This window comes from Crocodylus siamensis, chromosome 9 (assembly GCF_052110815.1).
Source record: "Crocodylus siamensis isolate JL-2025a chromosome 9, ASM5211081v1, whole genome shotgun sequence".
In the NCBI taxonomy this organism is placed as follows: domain Eukaryota; kingdom Metazoa; phylum Chordata; order Crocodylia; family Crocodylidae; genus Crocodylus; species Crocodylus siamensis.
Window position 1 is genome coordinate 22,888,692 of NC_143403.1, and position 12,955 is coordinate 22,901,646.

At 39.1% G+C, this 12,955-nt stretch overlaps 1 protein-coding gene across 3 annotated transcripts in view; it reads left to right on the plus strand.

The window, feature by feature from the left end:
- Positions 1 to 12,955, plus strand: part of PHKB (phosphorylase kinase regulatory subunit beta) — a 198,946-nt gene that overhangs the window by 155,753 nt on the left and 30,238 nt on the right. For all 3 annotated transcript variants that reach the window (XM_090062024.1, XM_090062022.1, XM_090062023.1), the window contains 6 exons: positions 5,603 to 5,686; positions 6,158 to 6,262; positions 7,088 to 7,170; positions 7,257 to 7,347; positions 12,088 to 12,146; positions 12,241 to 12,403. In XM_090062024.1, the coding sequence (XP_089918150.1) occupies positions 5,603 to 5,686; positions 6,158 to 6,262; positions 7,088 to 7,170; positions 7,257 to 7,347; positions 12,088 to 12,146; positions 12,241 to 12,403 (585 nt within the window). The remainder of the gene's footprint in view (positions 1 to 5,602; positions 5,687 to 6,157; positions 6,263 to 7,087; positions 7,171 to 7,256; positions 7,348 to 12,087; positions 12,147 to 12,240; positions 12,404 to 12,955) is intronic.

The following is a 12,955-nucleotide window of genomic DNA, read 5'->3' on the forward strand; positions in this document are numbered from 1 at the left end:
TCAGTCTGTAACTAAAGTTCTTTCTTTGCATCTCAAAGCTTTCAATAAAGACTCTGGGATTCAGTATTGATATTTTTTATTGAAATGTTGTAGACTTTACATATTGTCATACGTTCAGATTTCATTTTAAATGGGTTTATTTTAAAAGAAAAACTTACTATAATTTAAACAACCAAATAATGAATCTTCTCTAAATGAGAAAATAAGCTTTTATAATTTCTGAAATAATTGATGTTTGTGAACCCTGAATTCTCTTACCTGTGTGGTTTTTGTTTTTTTTATGTTGACGTAGAGAAATAAGCCCCATCTAGTGTTAAGTTATAATCCATATGCAACTTGCCATTCATGTATGGTCTGCAACAAGGGTGGCCAACCTTTGCACATGGGTCACAAGTGACACCAGCACATGGCAGATTGGGCAGGGAGCAGAAAGCAGAGGAGTGGAGTAGCAGTCAGGGGGGGTGTGGGCTATATTTGTGGCATGCCTGTCAAAAATGTTGGTCCCTGCTGGTCTATAGCATTTGTAAGAGTAACGAGCTTTAATGTAGTTGTGATTTTTGTTACATGCAGACACTAATACAGCTTTTTTTAAATTGAACTGTATCTAAAAAAATTTTCTACTTGAATACGGTTACTTGGGTTAGGTAACTGGTGATAAGAGGACTATGGGTGCCTATACACGAGCAGGGAGGCTGCTCTTATGTCCTGTAATTCCAACATTCAGAGCAGACTCAATCAGGTTGTCTGGAGCGTAGTAATTACTATGCTCTGGCAGCCTCTCACATTTCGTGTATCAGTTTCCCCGCACTTCAAAAGGGTGGTGGGGGCACTTTATCCTAAGCTCGTCAAATGCCATTTTGATGCACAAGATGCTCCCAGTGCTTTAATTAGAGCTGCTCATGAAGCCACTCAAATTAGAGTGCCCTTCCCTCCCCCCCCTCCCCCCCCAACCTCAGAGCATGTGTATAAACACCCATATTGTTTACTACAGAGAAGGGACTTGTTTGTTCAGGACAGCATTGTGATTGAAATTATCCATAATGCTGATTCCAGGTTTGACATCGATGAGAGAAAAAAAAAAACACATTGTCAATGCACAAAATAGTTTTCAGGCAAGTTTACATTGTTCTTAATCTGCAAAACATGGTCACAGTTGAGGAACATAATTTTCCACAAAAGAAAGCTTTCTCTTCGTTGTGACAGAAAGCGTATATTCAGTGTCTTTGAGCTACTCTCTCATCAGCTTCACTTCACTAGAGATGGGATTATTCTCAAAACAGCTGCTATTCCATGTCTGTCTTCCTGTTTTGCATTAATTCTCCTTTCTCCCTTGGTAGTTCATAATAACTCAGCAGCTTGGTTAGATATGTTTATTTTACTTTCTGCAGCAATTTGACCTTTTTTTGTGTACATCACTCTACTGTAGAACTGTAACTGCAGCACTAACTCCAGTGCAGTCTGTATGGTTTAGAAAGCAGAAGAAAAATTGGGCTGACTAGAGCCTGAAGGCTTGTTGTATTCAATGAGCCTTCATTATTCCAAAAAAAAATCTAAATCATGAATGGTACCTACACATGAGCATGGAGGCTGCTCTGACACGCTGGAATTCCAGCATGTCAGAGTATACTTGATTAATTGGGTCTGCTGGAACATGGCAATTACTTCACTCCAGCAGCCTCCTGCATCTTGTGTATCAGTGAACTTTAGTTCAAACACCCCTGCTGCCATTTTTAAGCATGGGGATGCTGAGGTAGGAGACACAGCAGTGCTTTAATTCTTTAATTAAAGTGGCTTTTAGAGCCGTTCTAATTGAAGCCCTGTGGAATATGTGTAAAAGGGCCCAAAATGTTTGCCCTTATGACCAGTTTATAGCTCTAGCTCATTTGAGTCATATTATCCTTCGTCTTTACATGTTTTTACTTTAGCATTAACCTGGGGACAAGCCATCTGGGAAAACATAATTCATGTATGAACAGAGCATCATCACACTTCATCTCTCAGAAAGTTGTCTCTCTCTGTTTCTTTCCTAGTGAATTGTGGGAGACCTTTTCTGTCTTTGTAGGCAGATAGATGTTGTGGAAAGGTTCTGGTGATTGTGCACCAGTTGGTGTTTTTTGGAGGGGGGAGGTATTTTTTTAGAGGTGCGCACGGATACATCGGTCCCATATTGGATCATCACTGATCTGAGGAAAAGTGAGAGTATTGGCAATCGCCTTTTTTTTGCCTGATGTGGCTGATTAAATGTTACATGCATGTGTACAGCCAGAGCACAGCATGCAGGCAGCCAGCAGTGCAGCTGGGTCTGACTGGTAAGTCTGTTGTCGGGGGAGGGAAGGAGTGGGGAGGGGGGCTCAGATCAAGGCCCCTGCGGTGAGGGAGGGAGTGGGAGTGAGGCTGGGAGAAGGGGTAGGTGCTGCCCAGCTGGGGTGGGGCAGGGCACGGGACAGAGTTGTGGCTCATCTGGGGGGCAGGGGAGGAGTGGTTCCCACTGCAGCATGTGCCCCTGGATCTGCATGTGGGGTGGGGTGGGCTGCTGCTGCAGGCTGGGGCCAGAGCTGTGCCAGGCTCTTCCTGGCAGGGGGCTGGGCAACCACCTCAAAAATTGCTGTAGCCCCCCTCCCAGTGCCTTCGCCTGCCCCATGCACAGCCCAACCCAGAGCCTGGCCTCAGCCCGCAGCAGCAGCCCGCCCCACATGCCTGTCCAGGGGCACATGCCCCCTATGCTCTCCCATGGTGCACACAGCAGTAGGATCCAGGCTCGCTGGACAAACTGTGGTTTGTGCCATGCCACATCCTGCCCCAGCTGGGCAGTGCCTGCCCCAGCCCCCCTCCCTCCCTCACCACGGGGGCCTCGATCTGCCCCTCCCATGTGCCTTCCCCACAACAGACTTACCAGCTGGATGTCACTGCCCATGCTGTGGGGCTGCATATCAGATCAGTATCACCCAATATAGCTCATTAAAAATTGGCCATTGCTATTGGCCCAAAAAATCTTTATATGCATACCCCTAGTATTTTCCTTTTTTCCTCTGTCTTTATTACTAAGCGGGAAGATTACCAGCTCAAGTGAAAGTAGAACCTGGGTTCTAATCCCCACTTCAAACTCAGATTGAAAATAATACTTTAATTGAGTCAGACATTTTTGTGTGTAGATGGATAAGGAGGGTCATTGGAGGCAATTCCAAAGTAAGAGTTTTGGCTAACTCTAAAGCCAGGATATATCTAATACAGTAGCATAACTAGGGGTGGGCAAGAAAGGCATCTTTGGATGCCAAGTTAGGGGGGGTGCGAGCCCAAGTTAGGAGGGGTGCCTAGACAAATTGGAGGATTGGGCCAAAAGAAATTTAATGTAGTTCAACAAGGACAAGTGCAAAGTCCTGTACTTAGGATGGAGAATCCCATTCACCACTACAGCCTGGGGACTGACTGACTGACTAAGCAGCTGCTGTGCAGAACAGGACCTGGGAGTTACAATGGACAATAAGCTGGATACGAGTCAGCAGTGTGCCCTAGTTGCCAAGAAGACTAGCAGCATACTCAGCTGGATTAGTAGAAGCATTGCCAGCAGGTCAAGGGAAGTAATTATTCCCCTCTATTCAGCACTGGTGAGACCACATCTGGAATACTGCGTCCAGTTTTGGGTCCCCTACAACAGAAAGAATGTGAACAAGTTGGAAAGCATCCAGCAGAGGGCAACAAAAATGGTTAGGGGAGTGGGAAATATGACTTCTGAGGAGAAGCTGAGGGAACTGGGCTTATTTAATCTGGAGAAGAGAAGACTGAGGAGGATTTAATAACTGCCTTTGAACTTCCTGAAGGGTAGTTCCAAAGAGGATGGAGCGAGACTGTTCTCAGTGGTAACAGATGACAAAATAAGGAGTAGTGTTCTCAAGCTGCAGCAAGGGAGGTTTAGGTTGGATACTGGGAAAAACTCTCTCTCTCACTTAAGAGGGTGGTGAAGCACTGGAACAAGTTACCTAGAGAGGCGGCAGAATCTCCATCCACATGTAACTTACAGAGGTGCAGGCGATTTAATGGTAATATTGGAGTGATGTTGTAGCCATGATGGTCCAGGAATCATGCAAGAGGCAAATATTTCTTAGGGTTGTACCAGCTATTCATTTGAAATCCTAAGTCATCTTTGCCTCCCAAGGAATTTAATTTAATTTTAGTAATAGGAAGTTTGTCATCTCAAATTGCTCAAAATGGCAGTTGCCAACATTGGTTTTTAATTTGCATGGGTAGTCTTGCTTATCTACAGTTCAAGTAGTTACACATTTTCATTATGTTTCAACCAATCTGATAGAGTTTTATAAGTCTTTGGTATTTATTAGTATATCAGGTGAAATAATGCCAAGTATAACTTAAAATAGCTTACATAAATGTGATTAAGCAAAGAACCAAAGATGTCTGTTTATTACATGTTACTAATGCATTAATCTCAGAATAAAGTATCTTAATCTTCTGCATTGCTGTTCCAATTCTATTTTGCCCTAGGAATGGCATTTTCAAAGTATGTGAGACCTGACATTAAATGCAAATAAAAATGAAAGTGTAATGATAGTTTGTGCACTTAAAACAAAAAATAAACTGTGTATCGTATGATTACATAATTCTAGAATACAAAAGAACACAAGATATATAGATAAACAAAAAATAATCTATTGGTAAAACTGTAAAAAGCCAAAAATAATATCAAAACCTAGGGAGTATTATCTTTCCCTTTTTTATTATTGATTTGTTTTCACATAGATATTTTAGCTACATTGAGGATGCTTTGAGATTTTTAAGTATTAATTTGGTCTGAGTTAATGTAGTCTGTATAAACAGAGCTTTAAATAGAAAGTCATGAAGTACACTAGACATCAGCAGGAGTCACTGCACCAATCCAGGGACACAACATTCACACAAGTTGCAGAATTAGGAACTAATTCTGTCTGAAAAGACCAAGGACAATATAATGGCTTTGATGTTCAGGATCACAGTAGATGTCCAAGCATAGTAAAAGCATCTTTGCAAAGCTAATATAGTGCCTAACTGTCTCCACTATACTATGGTTAAAATCAGCTGTCCTTTCACTTCCATGAAGAACAATATCCCCTAAAAATTTAGTTAGCTAAAGAGGTAAAACTATACTTACACAGCAGATGTATGGAAGTTCAATTTTAATGCATTTCCAACAGTAGCTTTCATTGGATTGAATATTGTTTGTCACTGAAGATGTTACTGAGAGCTGATTTTTAATAATCTATTCCCAGTTTCATTTAAATACAGAATGAACTTTTAAATGTAGGTATACAAGTATTTATCAAGGTAGTGGGCCAAATTCAGTCTTTTGACTGCACATTCATTTATGGTCTTGTATATCTTGGTTCTTTTACTGTGATATGGATGAATATCTTTTTTTAAAAAAAGGAGGTAACAGCAAGAATTACCATATCGTAAATGCATGTCCTCGTCTGCCTCCTCTTCCAAAAAAAAAAAACCAAAAAGGAAGAATTCACATTTCAGCTGCTTCTTGCCTGAGATGAACAGAAAGGCCTGAACCTCTGTGTAAAGAAATTATCTTAAGATGTTCACAACTTTTTTTTTTTTTTTACAGGCTTACTTCCATTTGGGGATCAATGACAAACTAGGATTATCTGGAAGACCTGACAGGCCTATAGGATGCCTTGGAACATCAAAGGTCATTGAAATGATGGGTTTCTGTTACATAATTAGTGTGTATTCCAGGCGTACTTTGAATTATTCACTGGATGCAGAGACCTATTTAAATTGTTCAATTTAATAAATGTAATCTTATTTACTGTACATAAATCTTGTTTTGTGTTTTAAAATGTTTTTAATGGACCTTGTAAACCCATTAAGAATAAAGCACAAGCTATCTACTGTTAAATTATTTCACGCCTTTCCTAAGCATCCAATTACAGTAATACTTACTCACCCAAGACAGCCATGATGATAATAGGGGTGAACTGGTTTAATTAAAAAAGAATGTGGATTCCTAAGATTTTTTTCTCAGGAGTTCCTTTTGCAGCTCATTACTATTTTGACAGTTTTGCAAAATTATGACTATTTTTAGTTTTTAGGCTGTGTTAATATTAAGTAGTTTCAAGTTTTTTAGAGAAGTGGTTAACATTAGTTTCTCTCTCCACAGATTTATCGCATACTAGGAAAGACTGTAGTGTGTTACCCAATCATTTTTGATCTAAGTGACTTCTACATGTCTCAGGATGTTATGATGTTGATTGATGACATTAAGGTATTTATTTGTTTTGTCTTATGCAAAACTGGTGAAATACAAGTTTTTCCTAGGAATAGCTCAAAAGGCTTGATGATATACAGTATTGGAAATAGGACGTTAAAATCTATAGTATGCATGTCTTGATACATAAGGAATACAAAGTTATGATGGGAAGAACACTAAAAATATTATGATGACTGTACTGCTTGTCAGAATAGACCCTAGTGGATGTTCTTCAGTGACTGATCATTCAGAAGTGAGTGGCATTAAAATAACACAAACCTTTGCTTCTTTTCGGAAGCAGGTGTTCTTAGTTGGGGACATAAGCCTGACAGATTTATTTAAGAGATGCTCTGGTTCAGAGCCTCATCAGGGTTCTCTTACTGAGCCTTGGTCAACAATTGAAAATTGCATTCCTTGGATGAACCTAAGTGAAGGGCAGGAGCACTAACATTGTCTGTTGTACCTTCCCATTCCTGCAGTTGAAGAAAGGACTTCTGGTGTATAGAAGGTGTAATATCTGTGCTTTCTGTGTTAGCAGCTCAATACATTCTATGCATAATATACAGGGCAGTTCAAACCCTACATATTTTTATTACTCCCCTTATGAAATGTTAAGTATGAAGTAAATCACCAGTCTGAGCAGAATTATGCATTTGAAAACTGTTTGCATTGTTCAAAAAAAACCAAAAACAAATGCAACTAAAAACATTTGATTGCTAACTTCCAAACCATCAGTCTGTTGGGTTTTTAAATAATGGCTTTATTTTAGCTTGCTGCTGTTACAGTGTATTGGCCTGTGAGTTCCCTGCATCTAATGCACATACTTTTTCATTTACCTAGAACGCATTGCAGTTCATTAAGCAGTATTGGAAAATGCATGGTCGCCCCTTGTTCCTTGTGCTCATCCGTGAAGATAACATAAGGTATGGAATATATATCTCTTAAGAGGAGCATAATTTGTAATATGATTACACGTGTGATATTAATGTGTCTGTTTTTTAAATTTTAGGGGAAGCAGATTCAATCCAATATTGGATATGCTGGCAGACTTTAAAAAGGGAATCATTGGAGGAGTGAAGGTTCATGTTGATAGAGTTCAGGTATTTTTTTTTCCCCTAAATGTTTCGCTCATGCTCTGGTAGTCTCTCTTACTCCTTATATTGTAAATGATTTCTGTAGACCTCTCATTCCAGCAAAATTCTTCTCTTTTCTATGTGATCTTTCAGTAGCACATTTAGCATCATAGAACTAAAGATGAAATTAATTTCAGAGTTATGCTTACTTCTGAAGTCATATATATTTAATGAAAACCCTATTTTTCAGCAGAAGCATGGGGCCTTCTTGCGTTAGCCTTTTGTAATTACATTCTCCACAAATGGTGGGGCGTCCTCTCCCGTTCCTTCCCCTTCCCCCCAAGAGCTGGGAAAGATGTTTTTTCTTTTCCTTACTCCCATTCGTCTTGTCACCAGAGGTCAAGTCCTTGATACCAAATACTGAGAGATCTCTTTTTGGCTAGGTCAGTCTATGTTTTGGCTCTGCTAAAATCCTAATTGAGACAGTGTATGTTGTAGTTTTAATGTTTTGGCTCTTTAAAATAAATCTTAATGGGAGACCCTTGCCCAGATAACATGTTGAAACCATCTTTAATGTTGTACTGATGGCCAAATCAACTGCTTTGTCTACATTTTAATGTGAGTCGTTCACCCAGTTTTTGCTAATATGTTTAAAAACTAACTTATTTGGTTTATTGATGGTAGTGTCTTAGTTAAAATCTCTTACATCTTGGAAGGTATTCACCTCTCAAACAGAATATTCCTAACTCTAGCATATAAAGGCTGTCAATAACTCTCTAAAATAACAGTAGCCAAGCAGACTTCATACAATTTCTTGCTATTATAAGCTGAATTTCCTAATGCAGATGCCATTACCTGTCATGAAAAGTGCTGCCTACTACCTATAAGCTTCTTCTAATATTTTACTGTAATGTAAATATCCTTTCTATTATTCTGTATTTGATTAAATTATTATATTGTCATGAAAGAACGTCTCGAAAATCCTCTATATAATGTGCCTTTAAGTTGTTTTAAACATGATATTGTTTCAAAGTCATTGGAGACCATCCATTCTCACTGTTCTACCACAAAAATTCTTTAAATAATTGATAAGCAGCACTGAAGAAGGTTTATCTGATTGGCAATTACTTCTATTTATGTTGAATTTCTTATTCATGAAGGATGTAAATTGCAGGGAAAAAAGTACATCCACCTTTTAAAAGTTAAGAGGGTGGCATCAGCCAGGCCCTCTCACAGTAATTGTCTATCTCCAAACTTTTATCCTGCATTAAGTAAAGGATTATGCCACAGTAGCTTCCCTTAGCCCCGCTTCATTTGAGAGGCAAATTGCTTTGATTTAACTTTTACTTGCTGCAGGTGATAAGAGTAGACGCATGAGCAGGTACCATGGAGCAGCAGATGTGCAGTATTTCCCTGCGCCCTTTTAACTTGCTGTATTTTTTTTCATTTGTCAATGGTCTCAGGCACTTAATTTAGTGATGAGCACAGTTAACAATTGTGACACCTTGAAAAAATTACATATTCTGCTCTTGTCAAGTTTTTTTTCATTCTATATTTCTTTAAAAGCCTGCTGAGTTTTTTTCCAGGGCTGTACAATGCAATCATTCCCCACATTAGCACAGTATATACCATTATGGTTTATTGTATATTAATTGTTGCAGTTAAGGTTTAGTTCCTACTATAATTTTAAACTAAGGATGGGCAAACTGGTTTGGATGAAATAGGAATCATCCTGATCCTACGATTCCTCTGTAAAATATTATTGAAATGACATTTAAAATCTCTTTTTCTAACTCCAAAATTCCGTTAAAAATAAACACCCTGGACATTACAAGGCAGCTATGTAATTGAAACTTAAACTCAACATTTCTCTTGGTTTAAGACATTGCAGTATATAAAATGCCAACAGCCTAGAAGTTTTGGATATTTTTTAATGAGAAAGATGATTACTTGTTTTTAAAGGTAATATCTTTTGCCAGTTTGGTTCTATATACATTAACAGGGTTTTTTCATGTTTGCCCTTGCTTAGTTAGAACCAGATATTTTAATACAGATTATAACTGTATTGATATGATCAAATTTGGATTTTTTCCACCTTATTTCTTAAGTTTTATAATATTAAACAGTGAGGGGTGTGAAACCTAAGCAAGTGGCTAAGATTGCAATATGATGGCAATAATACATTATCTATTAAGTCAATATGTATTACATCTTTATAAATTATGTTCAGCTGGTATGTTTTAGATATACATATTGGAACATGCCTCCACCAAAGGAGTACATATTCTTTGTTTGTGAAATGTATGTGAAAATACATTCATCCATTTAAGAAGCATATCATTCATAAGGTTTCTAACACTGCTGTTAATTTTCACTTCCACTGTCTGTAACTACTTTCATCGTCGGCTGTTCTCCGGGGCATTATGCAAGGTGGAGACGAAGAGGGGTGTCAGCCATAAAGCAGAACAAGAAGAAAGAAAGAGGAAAAACAGCCTTTGATTATGATAGTCAACTCTAGTATTTGTACTCCACTTTAAACTGCAAACATGAAAACTCAGTTTAAAAGTTCACAGTATACACATAGAATGTACTTACTGAGGAGTAGCAAAACAACACATTTAAAAAAGCCTCTGAATTGGTTCAATAGAATAAACCTAGTCTGTGTGTGTGTTTGGGGTGGCGGGGAACGAAGCATCTCTAGACCAGTGATTCTCAGCCTTTTTAGACCTAAGACATTGCTCATTAGATTCAGGGCACCCATTGTTAGATTCAAGGCATCTCTTGGAAAGTGCTAGTTCCTTGTTTTCGCTTGTCTTTTGACTACAGAAAAAGAATAGACCAATTCTTCTGTTGCAGAGAACTCAAGCCACAACAGGTCAGAATGTTTTTAACCCTGTGGATTCCTATTTGAAATCTCTGGGTTTATCTTGTGAATCAGAATTCACATCTAATAATCCTAATATTGTGCAGAATCCCATGGCACCCTTGAAAGAATCTCAAGGCACCCTGGTTGAGAATCGCTGCTCCATACTAAGGAATGACGGACTAAAACTACAGAAGCCCTGTAGATTTGTTATGCTGAGGATTGGGTGAAAATCCACTGACACTGGCTGGTAAAACAACTAGCCTTTGTTCAGGATAAATGTAAAAAGCATGTAAGCTCCTTTATGGAACAAATGATAGAAACAGTAGCAACCACCACCCAAAATGTAACCTTCATGCAAGGCTGAAATAGGAACTGAGACTGAGGTTTTTAAAAGGACCTGAATGCAAGCACAGGGAGCAGGAACTCTGTATGCATGATAAGCTGCAGGTGTACACAGAAGGTGGCAAGGAAACCTGACAGATTGAGAGAAGTACATGTAGCAAGACTTTAAGAATAGCGGAATAAGCCACTACATAGCCTGCACTTGAGTAGGGGAGACTGCAGTGAGTTAAAATGAGTTGGGGGCAAGAGTAGGAAGAAAGAAACCAGGAGAGATGTTTGTTTTTTGCAACGTAACTGAAATTGAGAGAGAAGACCAAAAAGCATGATAGAACATTTGTCCAGAAAACTCACTCTGTTGCAGTGTTCAGCTCCTTAACTAGCATCAGGAGTGTTCAGTACTCAGAAATACATCTGTCATACCAGAGTAGCTTATATAGATTCATATACATTTCCTACTATGGACTGTGTATTTCTGTACCTATGGGCTAATGGAAGTCTCTAGGTTCTTGCATAATATGGCAATACCATGTTAAACATTCACATATAAGCAAGTCATTTTCATATCACCCTCTTCCTATTTTTAAATGCCTGCTTTTATACACCTATGTTTTTATACAGCATAGACCAAAAATCATGATGAGTAACAAAGGGTTTGGATTGGCATTCATTTCTAGTACTAAAAGCTGATATTCTTACCTCTAGAAAAATAGCCTGGGACTTGGAGCATTCTAGGCCCCTAACTGGACAGCAACAGGAGCTCTCCAGCCAGAGAGCACTAGAAGGTTACTCCTTGAATCTCCCTCACCCTTAGAAGAGCTCAGGGATTTTACAGCCTGTGTTCTCCCCTTCTGGGGAAGAGGGTAAGCTGTCAGTAGGCATTTGGCAACTGCTGAAAAGCAGCAGGTGCAATAGACAATCTGTCACCTTATAGAGCTGAGAGAGGCAAGGAGAACTGCTTTCCAGTCCCAGCCTCCTGCATTGACTAGAGTCACCCTAGCTGATGCAGCGTCAGGGAGTACAAGGAGTGTGACTTCACTTGTTTTGGGCACCAGGACTGAGTTGAGCTATGGGGAAGGTCCCTTCTGCCTCTTAGACTGGGGTCCAGGACAGTTTCAACTTCAGAAAAATGCTCCCTACCCACTCATCCTGCCAGTCACCAGTGTGAATGCCCCCTGCTCCCTGCAGCCCTCCATTTCACTGTGGGCCAGAGGTAGATGAGTCCACCGTTTTGAACTGTCCTAGAGCCCTAGGATGGTTCCAGCCCTGGGGAATGCCCTCCCTCCCCCTTCCACCTCCCCAGCCCATCCTGCCAATATTTGGGAGAATGCCTCCTGCTCTGATTTGTTGTGACACTGTACTTACTTTTCATAATCAAGAGAAAGTGAATGAAAAGCAAAATGAAAAATGGCAGTTTAAAAAGAAGTGGCAGTTTCTGATTAGTCTAACTGGTCTAATAAAGGGCATCTTGTTTTGTTTATGACATTGTTCTCAGGTCACTATGTGCAGTATTCAGACTGATGTGCAGTCTTTGTATTTTCATTTTTTTCTTTTAATTTCAGACTTTAATATCTGGTGCAGTTGTTGAACAACTTGACTTCCTAAGAATCAGTGAATCAGAGTAAGAATGCATGCAAAATCTAATTATGTGCTTGATAATTAAAATTAAGAAACATTTTCTGCATTGTAGAGAATCAAACTATTACTTTTTACAGGCCTTCTGTGTTTAAGAGTTTGGAGGAGTTGGAACTTCCAAAACATTCAAAAGTTAAGAGACAATCTAGTACTCCAAATGTTTCTGAACTAGAACAGCAACCGGAAATAAATATTCATGAGTGGAAAGACAGATCAACTTATGAAATTCTTCAGAAACTGAATGTAAGGAAATTTTATAAATTGTTCTATACCGCAATCTTCAGATAGGTAAGAATGACAAAATAAATCCTGCTACACTCTTACAATGAGTTGTACCTTCAGCTTGACCTTGCTATAGTCCAGGTGTCACAGAACCTTCCAACAACATTCCAGCTAACGGTTTTCATACTCCCTTCATACAACCTCCAGCATAATCTAAAAAGGGAGACACTGTCATATAAATAAATACCTCATTTCTAAATGGAAGATGAAAAAGCACACTTTAAGTTATGAAGGCGGTCATAACAGATTTCATATTTTCATGATTTTGGATGTACAGATTAAGTATGAAAATCCCTATTTGCTTCCTGTATTAGAGGACAATAACTAGTGTTTCAAATTTTAGTATTCTGGCTCAGTAGAAAAATGGAGACAAATCATGTCAACTGATCATCCCATCCAAAAGCTTTGCATTGCCAATTGGTAGAAGCCAAAAGCAGAGACAAGTTCTAGTTTGGGGGAGGGGGCCTAGTTTGGGATGGCCACAATTTTATTGACTATGCAGCAGTGAAAACA